Source organism: Tetrao urogallus, assembly GCF_951394365.1.
Source record: "Tetrao urogallus genome assembly, chromosome: 25".
NCBI lineage: Eukaryota > Metazoa > Chordata > Aves > Galliformes > Phasianidae > Tetrao > Tetrao urogallus.
The window spans coordinates 4,317,014-4,334,811 of record NC_136838.1 but is presented as its reverse complement, the minus strand read 5'-3'; the positions used below and the strand labels follow the sequence as shown (position 1 = coordinate 4,334,811).

The 17,798-nt window shown below is 64.4% G+C and overlaps 2 protein-coding genes across 2 annotated transcripts; both read left to right on the top strand.

Moving 5' to 3' along the window:
- Positions 1–8,047: 8,047 nt before the first annotated feature.
- Positions 8,048–9,814, top strand: GDF15 (growth differentiation factor 15; the record flags this gene model as incomplete). The annotated part of the gene is made up of 2 exons (XM_079546797.1): positions 8,048–8,360; positions 8,946–9,814. 2 exons carry the CDS (start codon positions 8,048–8,050, stop codon positions 9,812–9,814), a joined length of 1,182 nt encoding a protein of 393 aa, XP_079402923.1.
- Positions 9,815–14,584: 4,770 nt separating this feature from the next.
- Positions 14,585–16,455, top strand: SSBP4 (single stranded DNA binding protein 4; the record flags this gene model as incomplete). Its single annotated transcript, XM_079546796.1, has 5 exons — positions 14,585–14,640; positions 15,144–15,216; positions 15,347–15,408; positions 16,128–16,212; positions 16,411–16,455. The coding sequence occupies 5 exons, from the start codon at positions 14,585–14,587 to the stop codon at positions 16,453–16,455; spliced, it is 321 nt and encodes a 106-aa protein (XP_079402922.1).
- Positions 16,456–17,798: the final 1,343 nt, after the last annotated feature.

The window sequence follows — 17,798 nt, the reverse complement described above, 5'->3', positions numbered from 1 at the left end:
AAGCAGGCGGGAGCCGTCCTGCCGTTGCACTTCCTAAACTTCCCCCCCTGAGGTGTGGGAGGAACGCTGTGTGCGAGACGTACGGAGCGAGGATTGGAGACTTCAGAAATGGAAACCCCACGTCCAGAAATTGACTCTTTTTTCTTCTCTCTTTTTTTTTTCTTTTGGTCAAACGTGCGTATTTCAATGAAGAAATCGAGATCCCTTCTGTAACACAACACCTGCAGCTGCTCACTCCTGGAGCACGCGTGCCGTGCTTTCCCCACAGCTCATCTCTGGCCAAGCGATGGCTGCTGAGTGCTGCCAGCCTGCACAGAAGGGAAGTTCCTTGGCCAGGCTCAGTGTTTGGGTGCAGGGAATCGATAACCCCGTCTTCTAACGACTGCTTGTTGAGTTGGAAGGTTTGCTTTCCTTCTGTCTCATTTCGTTTCTCCTCGTTGGCCCAAATTGTAGGTCCTAATGCGAAAGTGCAACTGAAATTAGTTGGGACGGCGTGAGAAAACGACAAAACTGCTTGCTGGGGACGAGGGGCCTCAGAAACTGCTTTTGAACGGAGAAAGTGGCTGCCTTCTCCATGGGGGCCTTGCTGCTGCGGCTGCAGGTGGAAAGGCTGCGTGTTGGGTCGCTGCTCAGATGGCTGTTTGTACACGGAGCGATCTGAGCTCACACCAAGTCCTTCCAGGCGTCCTCAGTGCTGGCTCAGGGCTGCCCTCCCGGCCCCACGCTGCGCTCAGCGCCTGGCTCGCTGCGGAGGAGCTCTGCTAAAGGCCACTTTCTCCGCAGGAGATCTTTATCGCGATCTCTTGGTGCTGGCTGTTATTTTTAAGGCGAAGGCTGAGTAATTTATAACTTCCTTCGCTGTGAACTTTTGTTCTCGTTAAAGGTTGGGTGGGGAGTAATGTTTAACTTCAGTGCCCATTGCTGGCGCTGCCACGTGGCTGCCAGGGAGAGCTGCCAAAGGGCACCTCGCATCTCAGAGCTGCTCTGGGAGCCCACACGCAGCTGCTGGCCGTTTGCATGTAAAACCACGTACAGAATAATCTTTGTGCGAGGTTTGCAGCATCGTTCCTTCTGTTTTCCTGGTGATGAATGGTTCTGCCGCAGTGAGGATGGGCGTCGGGTCCCACAGCAGGGGCACTGGGTGCAGGGAATCATAGAATGCTTTGGGTTGGAAGGATCGTGAAGCTCCATCCCCCTGCTGCACGCAGGGCTGCCAGCCTCTACCTTTCACACGGTGCCAGGCTGCCCAGGGCCCCATCCGACCCGCCTTGGGTGCGCGGGGGGAACGCTGTCCTGCCCCACTTTGCCTTCCAAGTCAATGCTGTCCTTGGCACTGGGGCACCACGCAGTGCCCGTCAGGTCGTGGCAGGCTTTCAGATGTGTAATTTATTCTATTTAATATTTAGTTTGAGTATCTGTGGCTCAGGACAGCTCCCAAATAGTCGAGATCTTCGTGCGGCTCCGCTGCGCTTGGGAGGAGCTGTTGGTCTGTCATAGCTGCTGGGCTATGAGAGAGGGGAGATGCTGTGTTGGGTCTTTGTGGCAGAGCTCCTGTGCTGGCAGTCCCTTAGAGACGTAATTTATTGTATAATCTTTTGGGTTTCCTGATTATTTTGTGGCTCATTAGTCCTCAGAGGGTGTCGGGGCGGTAGCGGCGTTTCGGGTAGCGAAACCTTTTAAAGATGGCGTTGAGCTGAGTTTGTTTAATCTGACCTAAATTAAACGCTTTTGCTTTGTTTTTAAAGCTTTTTCGTTGTTGTTGTTGTTGGATGAACTGATTCTGAGCGCTTCTCTGCCGTCGGTGATGGCGGTGGCCCCTGGGGGTCTCTGCAGCTCGGGCTGTTTGTGGTTCAGAAGCGATGCGGGGCTGCTGAGCGTCTGCTTTGTCTGCCAGGTATCAGCGGAGGGGATTTGCTGGTTTGCACTGATGGAGCCCCACTGCTGGCTGCAGGTGGGCACACGAAGGAGCGTGGGTCGGTCGGGTTGAGCGCTGGCGGCGGCGCCTGCGGTCGGTGATGTTTGAAGGCGGTGCTTCAGGGTCAGAATCGTCTGTGATGGTGCGCTGAGAAGTGGGGTGAGGGCGTTTTGTGTGGGAGAGAGAATGAGGGGGGGTTCCCATGTGGGCTCCGGTGCCACGTATTGAGGTGGTGGTGGAGGGGAGCGGGGCTGGCTGCGGTGCCGGGGGGGTCGTTGGTGTCAGGGTTTTGGTTATTAAACGCTGCGGAAGGCGTTGAGGAGCTCCAGGTACCCGAGAACTCCTTCGTCCCTGGGGGGCTGCGATGTGGGGAGGTGTTGCCTTTGGGCTCCACGCGATCATCTGTTGTACGAAACAGCAAAAAGGAAATAGGAGCTTCAAAGCTCCTTTACCTGCAGGATGCTCGGTGGGGAGGCTGAGGGCGCAGCCCAAAGCTGCTGGCATCTCTGCGTCACCGCGGTGCCAAACCCAGGCGTGGCAGAAGCAGTTCTCGCTGATTTGGAGCTCTCCCCAACCCGACTGTGTCCGAGCACAGCAGCAGTGGGGAGGGACAGAAGTGTGAAGGGATGGTGGGAGGTGTTCCGTGGTTGTGGTGTGGGGCTGAGGGTGGAGGCTGAGAGCTGTGAGAAGAGCTCAGAGCGGATTCAAACCGAGCACCGTCTCCATGTGGGAGCAGAGGGGGGGTCTGCAGGGGGGAGCCGCTTTCCTTCATGTTTACTGACCTCAGCAGCGCGCTCAGGTGTCGCATTCGGAGTCTCAGCGCCTCGCAGGCAATGCTGAACCTTCCAGTGCCTCAGTTCCAGCACAGGGTGCTGTGCTGCTGTGTCCCGTGGCTCTGAATTGGGCTGCTTGAAGCGGGTGCCGGTGGGCAGCAGGTGGCTCTTTGCAGCAGCACAGTGGTATAAGTGCACTTACAGGTTGTGTCCGTGCCTGGTTGGTGCCTGACGAGGCCCTGGTGGTGTTCTGCCAGACCTCCAACAAAGCTGAGGATGCTGGCAGTTCATTGAGCGAGCAGAAAGCCGAGAGCTGCTCTGTCCATCCGTCTGAAGGCAAAGCAGAGAAGCAAACACCCAGCAGGAATTAACGCTAGGGAACGAAGCTGCGCGCTGCCCTCAAACACAACTCCGTGCTCCTTAACCACGCGTTCAGGTTTCACACTGCACCAGCTTCTTCCATTGCAAATGTTTACTTTGATGAACAGGGAGTGCCTTGTCCTGCGCTGGGGGAGCAGAGCGGAGCGTTGGGGGCTGAGGGCCCCTCTGGGGGGGTTGGGGGCTCTCAGCTCCTTCACCCCCTTGTGCTCTCCAGGAGCCGCACTGCATTGGGCTCTGGGGGTTTCCTGCAACGCACTGGGATGTGACAAAGGGAAAGGGGGTGGGGGGGATCCTCATTGCTTGGGGAGAGCGAACCTTTGGGGTTCTGTCTGTCCTGAGGTGCTGTGTGTCCCAGTGCTGCTCTGCCCCCCGCCCTCCTGTTGTGCCGACGTCGCTGCGGGCTGAGTGGAGCTCTCTGGTGTTGCCCATCTGTGCTCGCAGGACTCCTGGAGCTACAGCTTCAAATCTGTGGGGGCTTCTGTTCTCCACGGTGTGTTCTTGCAGTGCCTTGTAACCCCTACCAGTCTGTGTGCCACGAAGGGCTGTGTCACAAAGGGCCGCTCGCATTCCCTCTGCTCGCTGTTGCTCCACTGGACTTTGTAACTGAGAACTTAAACCCGTGTTTCAAAGTAAATAAAGAGTTTAACTCTGCCTCGCGCTGTTCTTGAACGGGTTTTGGATTTCTGGAGGTGCCTTTTGGGGGGTGGGAGCAGCTTGTCTGCAGCTCCGCTCTGGGCACGAAGTCCCACGTGGGGCTGGAGCAGGGCAGGAAGGAAGGATGTGAACCGTGGAGCTGCAGTGTGCCGTGCTGTGGCACCGCAGAAAATCCCATCATGGAGGGGAAGGCACGGCATCCACCTGCGCTGCTCATTCTTGTGAGCCTGTGATTCGGGGGAGCAAACGCTGCCCTGTGCTTCGTCTGTGAGCCCAGCATGGATCCATTCTGCTCCTGACTCCGGCGGTGAAGTGCTGAGATGGATGCTGCTGGGGGGCTGCAGCGGTGCCCCAAAAATGCACTGCCCAACGGGGGGCACCGACGGCCAACGCTGCCTCTGCTCCGAGCTTTGTGGCAGGAGGGGATCGGGGAGGGAATCCTGCTGGCCTTGGGGAGTCTGCCTGCTCCGTGTCGCACAGCTCAGCCTGGGGATGCAGGGCCAGGTGCTCACGTGCCTGCCGTGCTGATGCAACGCTGGGCTGAAGCTGGCTCACGAGGTGCCGCTGATGTCATGCGGTGTGTTGCAATCTGAGCTCCCTGCATGGGAGCTGCTGCTCTTGGGCCCCACGCACCCTGCATGCGTTCCTTGGCCGTGGCTTGGGGCGATGCTGGAGGGTCTCATTGCAGAGCAGCTCTGGGCAGACCCTTCCCCCAGCATCGCCCCTCCAGGAGCCGCTCTGTTCCTCCTCCTCCATCCTCCTGGCTGAGGTGGGACGTTGGGATGTTGGCCAGCTGGCGCCTCTCCTCAGCTCAGCCATGAACCGACAGCGTTGGGGACCCCCGGGGGCCCAACACCCCCAGGGGTGTCAGCAGGGTCCATCCCTCCACCCCGCAGTGGTTTTGGGGCCGCTCGCCAGCTGCTCCAAATCTCAAAGCACTTCTCATTGCCCAGAGCCCACCCAGGGGGGAGCTTGGGGTGGGGGCTTCCCTCTGTTCTCTTCTCCTTTTGGCTGCTCCCCACCCCACTGACAGGAGCTCTTACTGGCCCCTGCTCACACTGCCCAGCAGTGCCCAGACACCACGAGAACCCCCCAGCTTTCCCATGGCAGCGCTGTGCACTGGGGCTCTCGCACAGGAATGGCTTTGAGGAGCTCCGCGCTGCCCCATCTGTGGGGACGGGGGCGTCCTGCTGCCCAGAGCCCCGCTGCTGGGCGGTGAACGGCACCATCCAGGATGAGATTTCCATTTTTGGCCGTAGGGTTTGAGCAATTTCCTGCCTTGCACAGGCGAAGGGGTCCGGGGGTGGGCTGAGCCGTGCGTGCCGTCAGGTCGCAGCGTCGCTTCCAAGTGGAGCAGAAGTCTCATTTTTGGCGAATGCCGTAAGCAGAACAAAGGAAGAGCAGTCAGTCCCACTCCTGCTGCAGCAGCACCGAGGCTGCCTGCGCTCACCTGATCCGGCCCATCTATTTACAGATAGCCAAAGGTCAGGAGGGTTCTGTTGTGCACATTCACCATGACGGCACAGGCAGGACTCGGGACGCTGCACCCTGGGCTGCAGCCGTCGTTTCTGAGCCCTCCGTGCCCAAATCCATTCCTCTGAGAGAGCAAAGCTGCGTGCGGTGATGCCGCCCGGACCTTGAATGCCCACTGTCACTGCAGTTCTGGGCACCGCGCTGTGCTGGCAGAGCATGGAGAAGTGGGAGCCTCCTCGGGGCGCCGCAGGCAGCGCTGGGGAAGTGGTGCTGCGCCGTTCCCCTCCCCTTCCTCCTGCTGTCGGGTCGCTGCGCTGCGCAGAGCTGCAGGTGGATGCGATGGGTTCCCATGGCAGCACGGTGCTGGACCTCATCCTGCCAGAGATGTGCAGGGGGAGCCGAGTGACACCTTCCCGTGCTCCGCAGTGCCCTGGGCTCCGGGCTGCGCTTCGCCCATGATAAAGGCAGGAAATTCCTCCGTGCGACCTCCGGCAGCGCAGTGCTGATGGAGGCGGGGGGATGCTCTGATCGTGCTCTGATCGTGCAGGCTGGCGAGGACACGCCGGAGAATTTCCCAACAGATCATTCAGCATCCGCAAACGCTGCTCTGAAAGCACAAATTTTATCGCTGCTGCCTGGCTGTAAAATTCCCGGCTTCACCGCTGGCGCCTCTGGGAGGAAAACATCCGGCTTTGCAAAAGCTCCGATGCTCCACGCGACCCTCCGTGCACCACACGTGGGGGGGATGGCAGCACACGGAGCGCCCACCGCCCCAAAAACGCATTGCCAGAGCAGAGCTGTGAGGGCCAGAACTCACCGCGTCGCGCTCCATGGATGGGTGCCGCGATGGCTGACGGGACGGGAGCTTTCCCAGCCACCTGCACAACTCAGATCCTGCATTGCAGATTGCCATCCTGCTGGCAGCTGAGCTGCCCCGTGGCAGCCCCGTGCTCTCGGCAGCTCCATACGGCTGCTGCTCACCCCGCAAAGCTGCTGCATGCCCGTCCCTGCTGCGGGGATGGGGATGTGGCCGTGCAGAGCCCAGTGGTGGCACGCTGAGCTGTGCGTGGGATGCAGCACTCGAGGAAAGTTGGCTCTGGCAGCAGTGCTGCCTCAGGAAATGGCCCAGAGGAACCAAAAGTGTGGCAGGCAGAAGCTGAAGGCAGGGAAAGGCAGCACAAAGGCAACTGAGGGGTTCCATTCATCCACCTGTCCATCCATCCATCCATCTGTCCACCCATCCACCCATCCATCCATCCATCCATTTATCCATCCATTTATCTATCCATCCATCCATCCATCCATCCATTTATCTATCCATCCATCCATCCATCCATCCATTTATCCATCAGTCCATCCATCCATCCATCCATCCATCCATCCATCCATCCATCCATCCATCCATCCATCCATCTGTCCACCCATCCGTCCATCCATCCATCCATCCACCCATCCATCCACCCATCCATCCATTTATCCATCCATCCATCCATCCATCCATCCATCCATCCATCCATCCATCCATCCATCCATCTGTCCACCCACCCATCCATCCATCCATCCATCCATCCATCCATCCATCCATCCATCCATCCATCCATTTATCCATCTGTCCATCCATCCATCCATCAACCCACCCCTCCCTCCATCCCCCCACCCCCCAGGAGCAGCACAGCAGTCACGCTGTGCCAACCCCCCGCATGCAGCCGCTCGTGCTGATGAGGCAATGTTTTCACGTGGCCACGGGTGAAAATCTTGTTCTCCTTTCTTTGCCTCAGGAAACGTCAAGAATCTGGGTGAAAAAGGCAGAAATAATGCTTGCGCCCGGCTGCCGAGACAAGCATAAATCATGGGCTGGTGGCAACGCCACGGAGCAGCTGAGCTGTGAGCTCAGCAGCGCGGAATGCAGCTGTGTCACCTCGTGTGCCCCAACCAGAGGCCACCACGCGCCATCCCCACGCAGGGCTCACATCCCTTCTGCCCGCGGTGTGGGGCAGTGGGGCGGTCAGTCCCAGTGGCCCCGTTGCCTGGAGCCCCCCTTCTCCTCCGGGCTGGGGGCGACTGCCGGCTCTGCCCTCATTGACCTCTCCGGGTTTGGGCCGTCCTCTCACTGGTGGAAGAAGCTCCGATGGAACCCAGCTGTGGGACCCCCCGTCGGTTCTCCTCCACGAGCTCTTCCCGTTGCCACGCGGCTCCGCATCAGCGCCTCTGGATCGGAGCCATCCGCGCCCGGCACCGTCCTAGGAATGATGCAAACCCCGAGCGCGGTTACTTCAGTGAGAACCGGACCGGGGCAGCGACGTGCGGCAAAGCCGGGCTGCGGTGTCATCAGCCGGAGCTCCGTTTGGGGAGTGCCGCTCTTTAATCGCGGCTCCGATCCGCTCCGCCCGCTCGTGTTGGCATCCGTCGCGCTTCTCGCTGCGGACGGGGGGGACGAGGAGGGGACGGGGAGGGCAGGCAGGCGAGGCGCGCTGCTGGCACGCACATCCCCATCCCCGCTCAGCTCCACGTGCCGCCCACGAGACCTCCGCCCGCCGCCGCCCCTCGGTCCGCTCAGCATCTCCCCCCCGGAGGCGCCGCGAAGCGTCCGCCCGAAACGGCGGCCGTTCCTCGTTCCATCGCCGCGCAGAGCCGAGCAGTTTCATCCGTGGGACCGGGGCGGGGGGGGGGGGGGGGGGGGGGTTGGGATTGGGGGGGAGGAGGGCGGGCAAAGTCCCGCTTATATAAACCCGGGGCTGCTCCGCTCCATTCATTCTCCTCGCGGCATCGATAAGAGCCGCACGCGGGGCCTTTGCGCAAGAGGTTTTGCAACTCCCCGCCCGCTCCCCCCTCCTCCTCCGCCGTCTGCGCGATGCTGCGGGACGTGGGGGCCGTCACCGTCACCTGCCTGCAGCTCCTGCTGCTGGCGGGCAGCGCGCAGCCTCGGCCCCGCGCGTGGGACGAGGACGGGCAGCAGCTGGAAGCCATCAAACACGGCATCCTGCGGCGCTTGGGCATGGCCGGGCCCCCCCCCGTGCCGCACGCTCCGGACCCGGAGAGCATCAGCCGAGCGCGGCGGCTGTACGAGCGGCGCGTGGCCGAACTGCGAGGGAACCGCAGCCGGGAACGGGAGGAGCGCGACGGAGCGGCGGCCGCGACGCGTTGGCACCGCCTGACCGCCATCCGTAAGTGGACGCTGCGCTCCCGTCGTGTCCCCGGACCGCGGCCCCCAGCTGCGCCCCCAGCCGCATCCTGTGTGTCTTCAAACCGCGTCCCCAAACTTCATCCCGCCGCGTCCCCCAGCCGTGTCCCACCACACCCCAACCCGCATCCCGCCGGATCCCCAAACGATGTCCCCGAAACGTGTCCCACCATGTCCCCAAGCCACATCCCACTGCATCTCCAAACCGTGCCCCAACCCACACCCTGCCCCGACACGTGCTGGGACATGACCGGACATGAATCCACCGCTGTCACCTTCCTCCTCTCCTCTTCCTCCTCCTCCTCTCCTCTCCTCCTCCCGCCGCTCCCAACGTTGCCTTCAGAGGAGGAGGAGTTGCAATTTTCCATTTAAAAGCACCGATCCCTGATAACGGCACAGCGGGGGGGATGCGGGGAACCGTCCGGACTGGGGGTTGGGGGGCACCACTGCGCCGGACGGGGTTGGAGCCCCGGTGCCTTCATCCCGCGGGAGGCGGGGGGTGGGCAGGGAGGAATCCCATGGCGCGCTGTGGGGTCTCTGTGACACCGGCCGTCCTCTCATCCCACAGTGCGGCGCCTGCCGGACCCCCCCCGGGGAGAGCGGGACCCCCAAGGGGGGCAGGAACCACCCAGAGGACACCGGGACCCCCACGGAGAGCCGGATCCCGACGGCGACCAGCACTCCCACGGGCAGCGAGACCCCGAAGGTCACCGGGACCCCGGCGGACGCCGGGACCCCCCCGGGCCGTACCGTTACCTCCTGCTGGTGCCGCGCACCGGAGCTCTCCGCCAGAGGCTGCAGGTGCTGCGGGCACGGCTGCCGCTCCCCCCGCACTCAGCACCGCTCCGGGTCAGCATTTACACTCCCGGGGGGTCCGGCGGGGCCCCGCGTCTGCTGCAAGGCCGGGATTTGGACCCCCGCTCCCTCCACCTGGACCTGACATCACTCATCCGGCACTGGGCCGCCGGGCGCAGCGCCGCGCTGCGCTTGGAGTTGACCTTCAGCTCCGACGCGTCGGCTCCGTGGGACGGCACCGGAACCGGGAACGCGGTTCTGGAAGTGGAAACGTGGGACGGGGAGGGGCGGGGAGCCAGGAGACGGCGGGGGCTGGAGGAGGAGTGCGGGAAGAGCGAGGGGAAATGCTGCCGGCGGGTGCTGAAGGTGTCCTTCCAGGAGATCGGGTGGGACGACTGGGTGCTGGCGCCGCGCAGCTACGACATGCGCTTCTGCCAGGGCTCCTGCCCGCACAACTACCGCGCCGCCAGCATGCATGCGCAGATCCAGGCCCGCGTGCACGCCCTGAGCCGCGCTGCCCCGGCGCCCTGCTGTGTGCCGGCTGCCTACGACCCCATGGTGCTGATGCACTACGATGGAGAGGGCAGGTTGGTCAGCTCTGTCTTCGAGGATATGTTGGTCACTCGCTGTCACTGCGCCTGAGGGCACCGCTCTGGGTGGAGGGGTCCCCACCTCCGTCTGTGGGGACCTGTCTGTCACCCCTGGGTGCAGGGATCCGTCACCTCCATCTATGGGGACCTGTCACCCCTGGGTGCAGGGAGCAGCGCTGTTGGGTGTAGGGATCTGCCAGATGTGGACGTTGGGTTCCATCACCCCCACCAAAGGGTTCCGTTACGTCTGGATATAGGAATCCATCAGCTCTGGGTCTGGGGATCCGTCGCCTCCAGACACAGGAATCCCTCACCTTCGTCTAAAGGAATCCATCGTTGCAAACAGGGACTGGCAGCTCTGTTGCAGGGCTCCATCCCCTCTGGATGTAGGAACTCATCATCTCTGTCTATATGGACCCACCACCTCCACCTGCAGGGACCCCTCGCCTCCCGATGCTGATGTCTGACCTCCTGCTGCAGGGCCCCCACCCCATCCTGGTGGCACCGACCCCAGGGCCGCAGACCCCACTGCCATCACTCCACGCCATAACTTATTCCCCTCTGCCCTTATTTAAAGCATTGGTTCAGCAGGAGAAGCCCCCCCCCCCCCCCCGGCTCCTCTCCACACGAGCCTTTTTTATACAGTCCTTTATTTATTGCTCGTTATTTATTGCACTGTATGCCTTTGTTGGGATTCTTTTTTTTTTTTTTTTTTTGTATATTTATATATTTCTATGAATCCAATCGCGATGTAAATGAATAAAGTGATGGGAACACGGCGGCGCCAGCAGCTCGGCCCCACGCGGCCATGTCCCCCCCAGCCCCCAATCCGTCACCCATGGCTGAGTCATGTGTGGGCTGTGCTCCAGCAGCACTTTGCCCCCGTTGTGGCCTTGGGGCGGGCGCTGGGAAGCCCTGACCACATCGGGGATGTGGCACCCATTTACTGGTACCCACAGCCAGGGGAATGGGGGCAGGGGGACGGGGACATGAGGACATGAGATATGGGGACGGGGGGCATGGGGACAGGGGGGCGTGAGACATAGGATGGGAACACGGGGACATGAGACATAGGGATATGGGACATGGGGGACAGGGGGATGGGGACATGAGGCATGAGGCTGTGACATATGAGAATATGGGATGGGGGACATGGGATGGGGATGGGGACGTGAGGTACAGAGACACAGGGACATGGGGATGTGGGACATGGAGATACTGAGACATGGGGACTTGGAGATGGCACCCATGGGGAAGAGGGACATGTGGGAACACGGGGACATTGAGATATGGAACATGGGGACATGGGGATGGGGGACAGGAGGAGTTCCAGCCTGGGGTTATGGGCTCTGGGGACCACAGCTCAATGGATGTGGGACGTGGGGTCACCATGATGGGGACGTGGCCTTAGGGGACTGGGAAATAGGAACCTGCCAGTGTGGGACCCGTATTGTTGGCACCTCTGCTCTGGGAACGGGACCCCCAGCACCCCACACAGCCCCTGGGGGGTTCCAGCAGACCGTGAGTCCTACGGGTCACTGAGGACAGCCCAACATTTAATGTCACCGTGGAGAATCACAAGGACCCGTGCGAGGCTGGGACACGGGGTGCCCCCATGTCACCACCCACCTCGCAGCCACACACTGCCAGCAGCGTCCAAAAACGGCATTTTTTGTCCCAGACCGTCGGATTTCACAGAGGGCAGCATTTGGGGCCGTCGATCCCGGCGTCACGCGGAGCTCCGGAGCGACGTGCAGGGACCGCCGCGTCCCACCGCCCCGTCCCCATTTCGCAGTGCAAACCCCAAGGAGAAGCGGCCGCTTCCTCCCTCCGCCCCGCGCAGGAAACGGCGGCGCAGCCGTTTTGCTCTCGTCGCAAAAAAAAAAAAAACAACAGAAAAAAAAAAAGAGGAAAATCCCCTCCGCCGTCCCAGCGCTGCAGAATCCGCCGGGGCGCTGCCCTCACGGGTCGGGGCTGACATAGATGTCCTCTCCGGGGGTCCCGGTGTTGGCGTAGATGGGCTGCTCCCCTGCGCCGCTCTCCAGGAAATAGAGATCGTCCGGCGGCGCCTGGGGGCTGTGGGGAGGGGGTCAGTGGGGCAGCGCCCCGTGGGGATGGGAACGGACCCCCGGGTGGATCAATGGGGAGGAAAGGGCCCCACGGGTGTCTGATCCTTGGGTTTGGTGGGATGGGATGGGGATGGCAGTGGGGATGGGGTGGGTTGGGTTGAAATGGGATGGGGATGGGATTGAGTGGGATGGGATGAGGATGCAATAGATTGGGTTGAGATGGAGTATGACGGGATGGATGGGTTGAGATGAGATGGGATGGGGATGGACTGTGGATGGGATGGAGATGAGGATGAGCTGGAGTAGAGTGGGATGAATGGCTGATGTGGGATGGGATGGAATGGAATGGGATGGGATGGATGGGATGGGATGGGATGGGATGGGATGGGGTGGGATGGGATGGGATGGGATGGGGTGGGGTGGGATGGGATGGGATGGGATGGGATGGGATGGGATGGGATGGGGTGGGGTGGGGTGGGATGGGATGGGATGGGATGGGATGGGATGGGGTGGGGTGGGATGGGATGGGATGGGATGGGATGGGATGGGATGGGATGGGGTGGGGTGGGATGGGATGGGGTGGGGTGGGATGGGATGGGATGGGATGGGATGAGGTGGGATGGGATGGGATGAGGTGGGATGAAGTGGGACAGGACGGCCCAATGCAGCCCATCAGGAGGGTCCCACATACCCCCACAGCCCTCCCTCTCCGCAGACTCACCTGTACCCCTCCTGCTGCCATCCATGCTCTCCATCCTGCACCGGGGCTGCGCCGGGGGCCGCGTAGGAGCCGACGAAGACGTTCTCGTAGTCGGGAGCCAGGCGCACCCCCACGGCAGCAGAGCTGCTCTCTGCCTCACGGCTGACATAGCGGGGCTGCCCATGGGCTGCAGGGGGCTCCCGCTTCCCCCACCCCGCAGCGCCCGCCGTCCTCCGGCACCGCCACACCACCACCCCCAGCGCCACCCCTACCGCCCCCAGCCCCACCGCCACCCCCACCGCCACCGCCGCCACGCCGCCGCCCGCGGCCGCATCCACCATCCCCACGGCGTCCCGACATTCCCGTGCGTGGAAATCGGAGGCGTTGACGGGGCCGTGGGGCGCAGCACAGAGGCAATCGGCACCGGAGCACGAGCCCGGCGCTTTGCCCACCGCATCGCAGCGGCACGGCGGCAGCGAGGGCTGCGAGGTGGTTGCCCCGATGCCGTGGGGAAGCAGCAGCAGGAGCAGCAGCATGGCTATGGGGCGCCCCATGGCTCCGCCTGGGAGGGAAGAGGGGGTCAGAGGAACAGAGCCCACAGCCCCTTCCTTCGTGGCCGGGGTCCCCGTGGCTGCGTTTGCCCCCCACCCAACCCAGCACCCCGACTCGCCTGCAGCCGGCTGCTGTGCTCAGAAAGAGGAACGGGCGGTCCCTGTGGGTCCGTGTCACTGCGTGGGGCGTAACCGGGCCTGGGGGGGTCACTGCTGCTGCTCATCCACTCGCAAACGTTCCTTCCATCTGGGGTGCGCGGGCACCGCAATGCCCCTGTGCCGGGGTTCTGGACTGTATGGGGGGGGGGCAGGAGGGCGTGTGGGGTGGGCATGGGGGGCACAGTGAATGGGGGGCACAGTGAATGGGGGGCACAGTGAATGGGGTGGGTGCGGTGCCGGGTGGTGCCAGCGCAAGGGGTTGGGGCGGGGGTCCCAGGTGAGCGCCCACCACCACTGCACGGCCTCACGTGCCTCCACGGTGGAGCGCGGGGGGACGAGGACCTTTAGTCTGGGTGAGATGTCGCAGCGTGGGCCGGGCCGTGCGACACCGTGACACCGAGCCCACGGGGTCCGAAACGGGGGCTGCAACGGGGTCCTCAGCTCAGGTCGCACCGGGAATCCCCCGCGGTCCCGGGTTGGGATCAGAGCTGGGATCAGAGCCGCGGTGGCAGAGAGGACAGAACGGCGCTCACGGCAGCGCCGCCGGGCTGCGGGCAGCCCCGCAAAGCCCCACCGCCACGCGCGTCCGCGGAGGTCGCGGCTCAGCGCTCGGGCACGGCTGACACCTGCAGGCCGACGGGGGAAGCGCCGCGCACGCAGCCGCCCGAACGCACGGCGTCGTGCACACGCGGCCCCCCCGCGTGCCCACCGCAAACACGCGTGTCGCGCTCGCGGCTGTTCCGAGCTCCCCGCCGTGCCGCGCCGCGTCCTTCCCTGCTCTCCCCCCGCCCTTCCCTCCCTGCCCGCCCTTCTCCATCCGTCTCTCAGCGTCCGTCCCTTCGTGGCCGTGCCCCCCCGCGTGTCTTCCCTGCCTCGTGTCCGTCACCACGCGCGTCCACCCTTTCCTGTCGCTCTGTGTCCTCCCCCTCGTGTCCGTGTCTTTCTGCACCCCTTCGTGCCCACCTCCCCCCCGCCCCCCCTTCGTATCTGTTTCTTCACCCACGCGCGTACGCGACCGATCGCTTCCCCCCCCTCCATCCGCGTCTCCGCGTCACTTCACGCCCACCACCCCTTGTGGACCCCCCCTCCCTTAACCTTCCGCCATCGCCCTTTTAAGAGCGGCCGCGCGGGCGGAGGAGGAGCAGCGCCGGGACGGAGGGGTGGGGGGGGCGGCGTTGCTGGAACAGCCGCGCGCGCGGGGGGAGGGAGCGGCGGCGGCGGCGTTGCGGGGACCCCCGGCCCCGCGCGGCGGTTTCAAGGTCCCCCGGGCCGGGCCGGGCCGAGGCGCAGCGCGGGGCCGGGATGGCGGCGGGGCGCCGCCGGTGACAGCGGGGCCGTGCAGGATGTACGGCAAGGGCAAGGGCTGCGGCGTGCCGTCCGACGGGCAGGCCCGCGAGAAGTGAGTGCCCGGGGCGGGGGGGGGAGAGGGAGGAACGGACGGACGGACGGACGGAGCGACGCGCGGAAGTTTTCGCGGCGGTTTCCGCCGCGGGAATCGGGGCCGCCGGCGGCGCGGCGGGGATGGGAGAACCGCGCTCGGCTCCGCTCCGCACCGCTCCGCCGCGGGGCTGCGCGACCCCCGACGGATCCCCGGAGCCGCTGAGCGCGGCGTCCCTCCGGCGTCCCCGCGCGGTTCCCGCGGGTGTCCCCGCGTCGTCCCCCCTCGGGGTCGCGGTGTCACGCGGGCGGCGACGCTCCGAACGCGGTTCCGCCCCGCAGCGCCGTGTCACCCGCGGGCGGCCGGTCCCGGTGCGGTGTCAGCCGGCTGCGGGGCTGGCAGCGCTCACCGGGCCGAGCCGCGCACGTGGCCGCGTCCGCCGGCAGCGCCGTTCCCGTCGCGGTGTCCCCGCACCGCCCCGCCGCCGTCCCGGTGTCACCGCGCCGCCCCGTCCCGCCCTGCAGGTTGGCGCTGTACGTCTATGAGTACCTCCTGCACGTGGGAGCCCAGAAATCCGCGCAGACGTTCCTGTCCGAGGTGAGAGCCGTGTTTTATGGGGGGGGGGGTCGCACCGTGTGTCACAGCGGCCCCCAGCGCGTCCCCCTCCTCCCCCCTGCCGGTGCCGCACGGCTCTGACCGGCTCCACGCGTCCCTCTGTGCCCCGCAGATCCGATGGGAGAAGAACATCACGCTGGGAGAACCGCCGGGCTTCCTGCACTCCTGGTGGTGGTGAGTAGGGATGGGGGGGGGGGGGTCCCCTGAGGTGTCCCCCCGGGGCCCCCTGCAACCGTTGCTCTGCTTTTCCTATCACCCCCCCCTCCCCACCCCCTCAAACTCGGCCCCACTGCTCAGCCCCACAGCTGGATCCAATTTGGCCGTCCCCAAAGGGCACAAAGCCCCACACTGGGGGGGGGGGGGGTCCCCGCATACTCTGTCCACCTCCCCCCCCCCCAACTTCGGGTGCTCAGGAGCTGCCCCACAGCTGCTTCCTGTAACCTGCTGATGAGGGGGGCTCAGCCCCATCACCCCCTGCCACCCCACAGCACCCCAACACCGCTGTGCCCCATTCTGCCCCCCATCCCTGTCACCTTGCCGGGGAGGAGGGTGGCATTGGGGCCACCCCACCCCATCCCATCTCATCCCATCCTGGGATGTGCTTTCTGATGTCAGGGCCCAGGAATTTGGGCTGCAGTGCATAGCGACCGTCTCCAGGCAAACACTGCAGCGGGAGGGGGGCAGGACCCCCCCACCCCATCCACCCCACAGCGGTGCTGTGAACACAGCCCCATGCCCCCCCCGCCCCACATCCACTCCTCATTACTGCCTCAACTGCGGTCGGGCTCAGCCCACCCCCCCCCCCCCATAGCCCTGGGATGGGGCTGACAGCTCTATGGGGGGACCTGGGCACACCGGGGGGGGGTCCTGACGCTTCGTGTCCCCCCCTGCAGCGTCTTCTGGGACCTCTACTGTGCAGCCCCCGACCGCCGTGAGACGTGCGAGCACTCGAGTGAGGCCAAAGCCTTCCATGACTACGTGAGTATGGGGGGGCAGACCCCGTGCCCCCCCCCCCAAACACTGCCCTGAGGACGTGGGGACGCGGCGACGCGGCACGCTGGGGGTTAAGTGCAGTGCCAGCCCCCACCTCCCTGCACAGCGCTGACCTATTTTGCACAGCACCAGGAGGGGTAATCCCAGGGGCCGGGCTGTGACCCCCCCCCGGAATCCCCCCAGTGCCACCCTGTGCCCTGCGGGGTGCCCGGCTCCGGCTGGCGTTGATGGGGATGAGGACAGGGGGGACATGTGTGTGGATATGGGGGGGGGGATTTGGGGGCACTGAGATGCATAGGGACAGCTGGAGAGTGTCCTCCCCCCCCCCCTCCCCCCCCGCACCAACCCATGAGCTGCCAGCAGACGTGCTCTGTGCCCAATGCTGGGCACGGTGACCTCAATGGGCCCCCAGGGTTTGTCGTCCCCCTCCCCCCTTTGCTCTGTGTTGGTGGGGGGGCAGGACACCCCCAGGACTGCATGGGATGCGGGGGGAGGGGGTCTGTGGTGCTGGGGGTGCCATGGGATGCAGGATGCTGTGGTACCCACAGGGATGGCAGTGGGTGTGGGATGCTGTGGGATGCAGAGCTGCGCTGTGGGGCTGGGGTACCCCAAATCCTGCACATGGTGTGGGGCACACCGGGGTGGGGGGGATGAAGCTGGATGCCTTGGGTTGGGGGGTGGGGGTTGCGGAGTCTGTGCACCTGGGGGTGCTGTGTGTCCTGCTGTGGGATGCAGGGCTTGTGCTGCTGCAGGATGCTCCCCCCCCCCCTCCCCCCATTTCCCTGTGCCTCCCAGTGCTCTGTGCTGCTCAGCACCCCCCCCAGCACCCATCACTGCCACCCCCCCTCCCCAGGCTCACAGCGCGGGGGCTTTTGGGGCTGCAGCACAGTGCCCCCCCCCCCCCATCCCCACCGCCCCCGGCCCCGCTGCACAGCACTGATTGCCATGCTGGAATTAATGAGGCTGGCGGTGCAGGTCAGGGCCCGTTGCCATGGCACTGCTCACAGATGCAGCCTGGGCACTGGGGACCGGGATGGGGGGGGGGGCCTGTAGGGCTGAGACCCCCCCCCCCCCACAATGGGGAGCAGTGCCTTGGGGGGGGCCGGCGTCCCTCAGTGCTCAGAGGTTGGATGAGGGCTTCCCAGCACTGTGGCACCGTGCAGGCTTTCTGTGCCCTTCCTGGGGGGCTGCTTGGATGTGTGCCCCCCCCACTGGAGTGTGCACAGCCCCCCCATTGAGCACACACTGTTGATGGCACCGTGGGGACGGTGACCCCATATCACTGCAGGGACAGCAGAGCTTGGGGGTCTGCTCTTTATTCTGGGGGGGGGGGGGTTGTGGGGGGCAGCAGCAATCGGGGCCCCCAGCCCAGCTCAGGTCCTGCTGCCCCCCCCATTTGTGGGCCCCTCCCCCCCCCTCATTCCCTCCCTCCTGACCTTGCTGCTGCAGGAGGAGCTGAAACTCCCCAACCTGTTGCCATGGCAACTCCTGCTTTGCATCACTGGGCTGGGAGCGCAGCGGGGCTGGGGGGGCTGGGGGGGGCCCCACCTCGGAGCGGGGCTGGGGGGGGG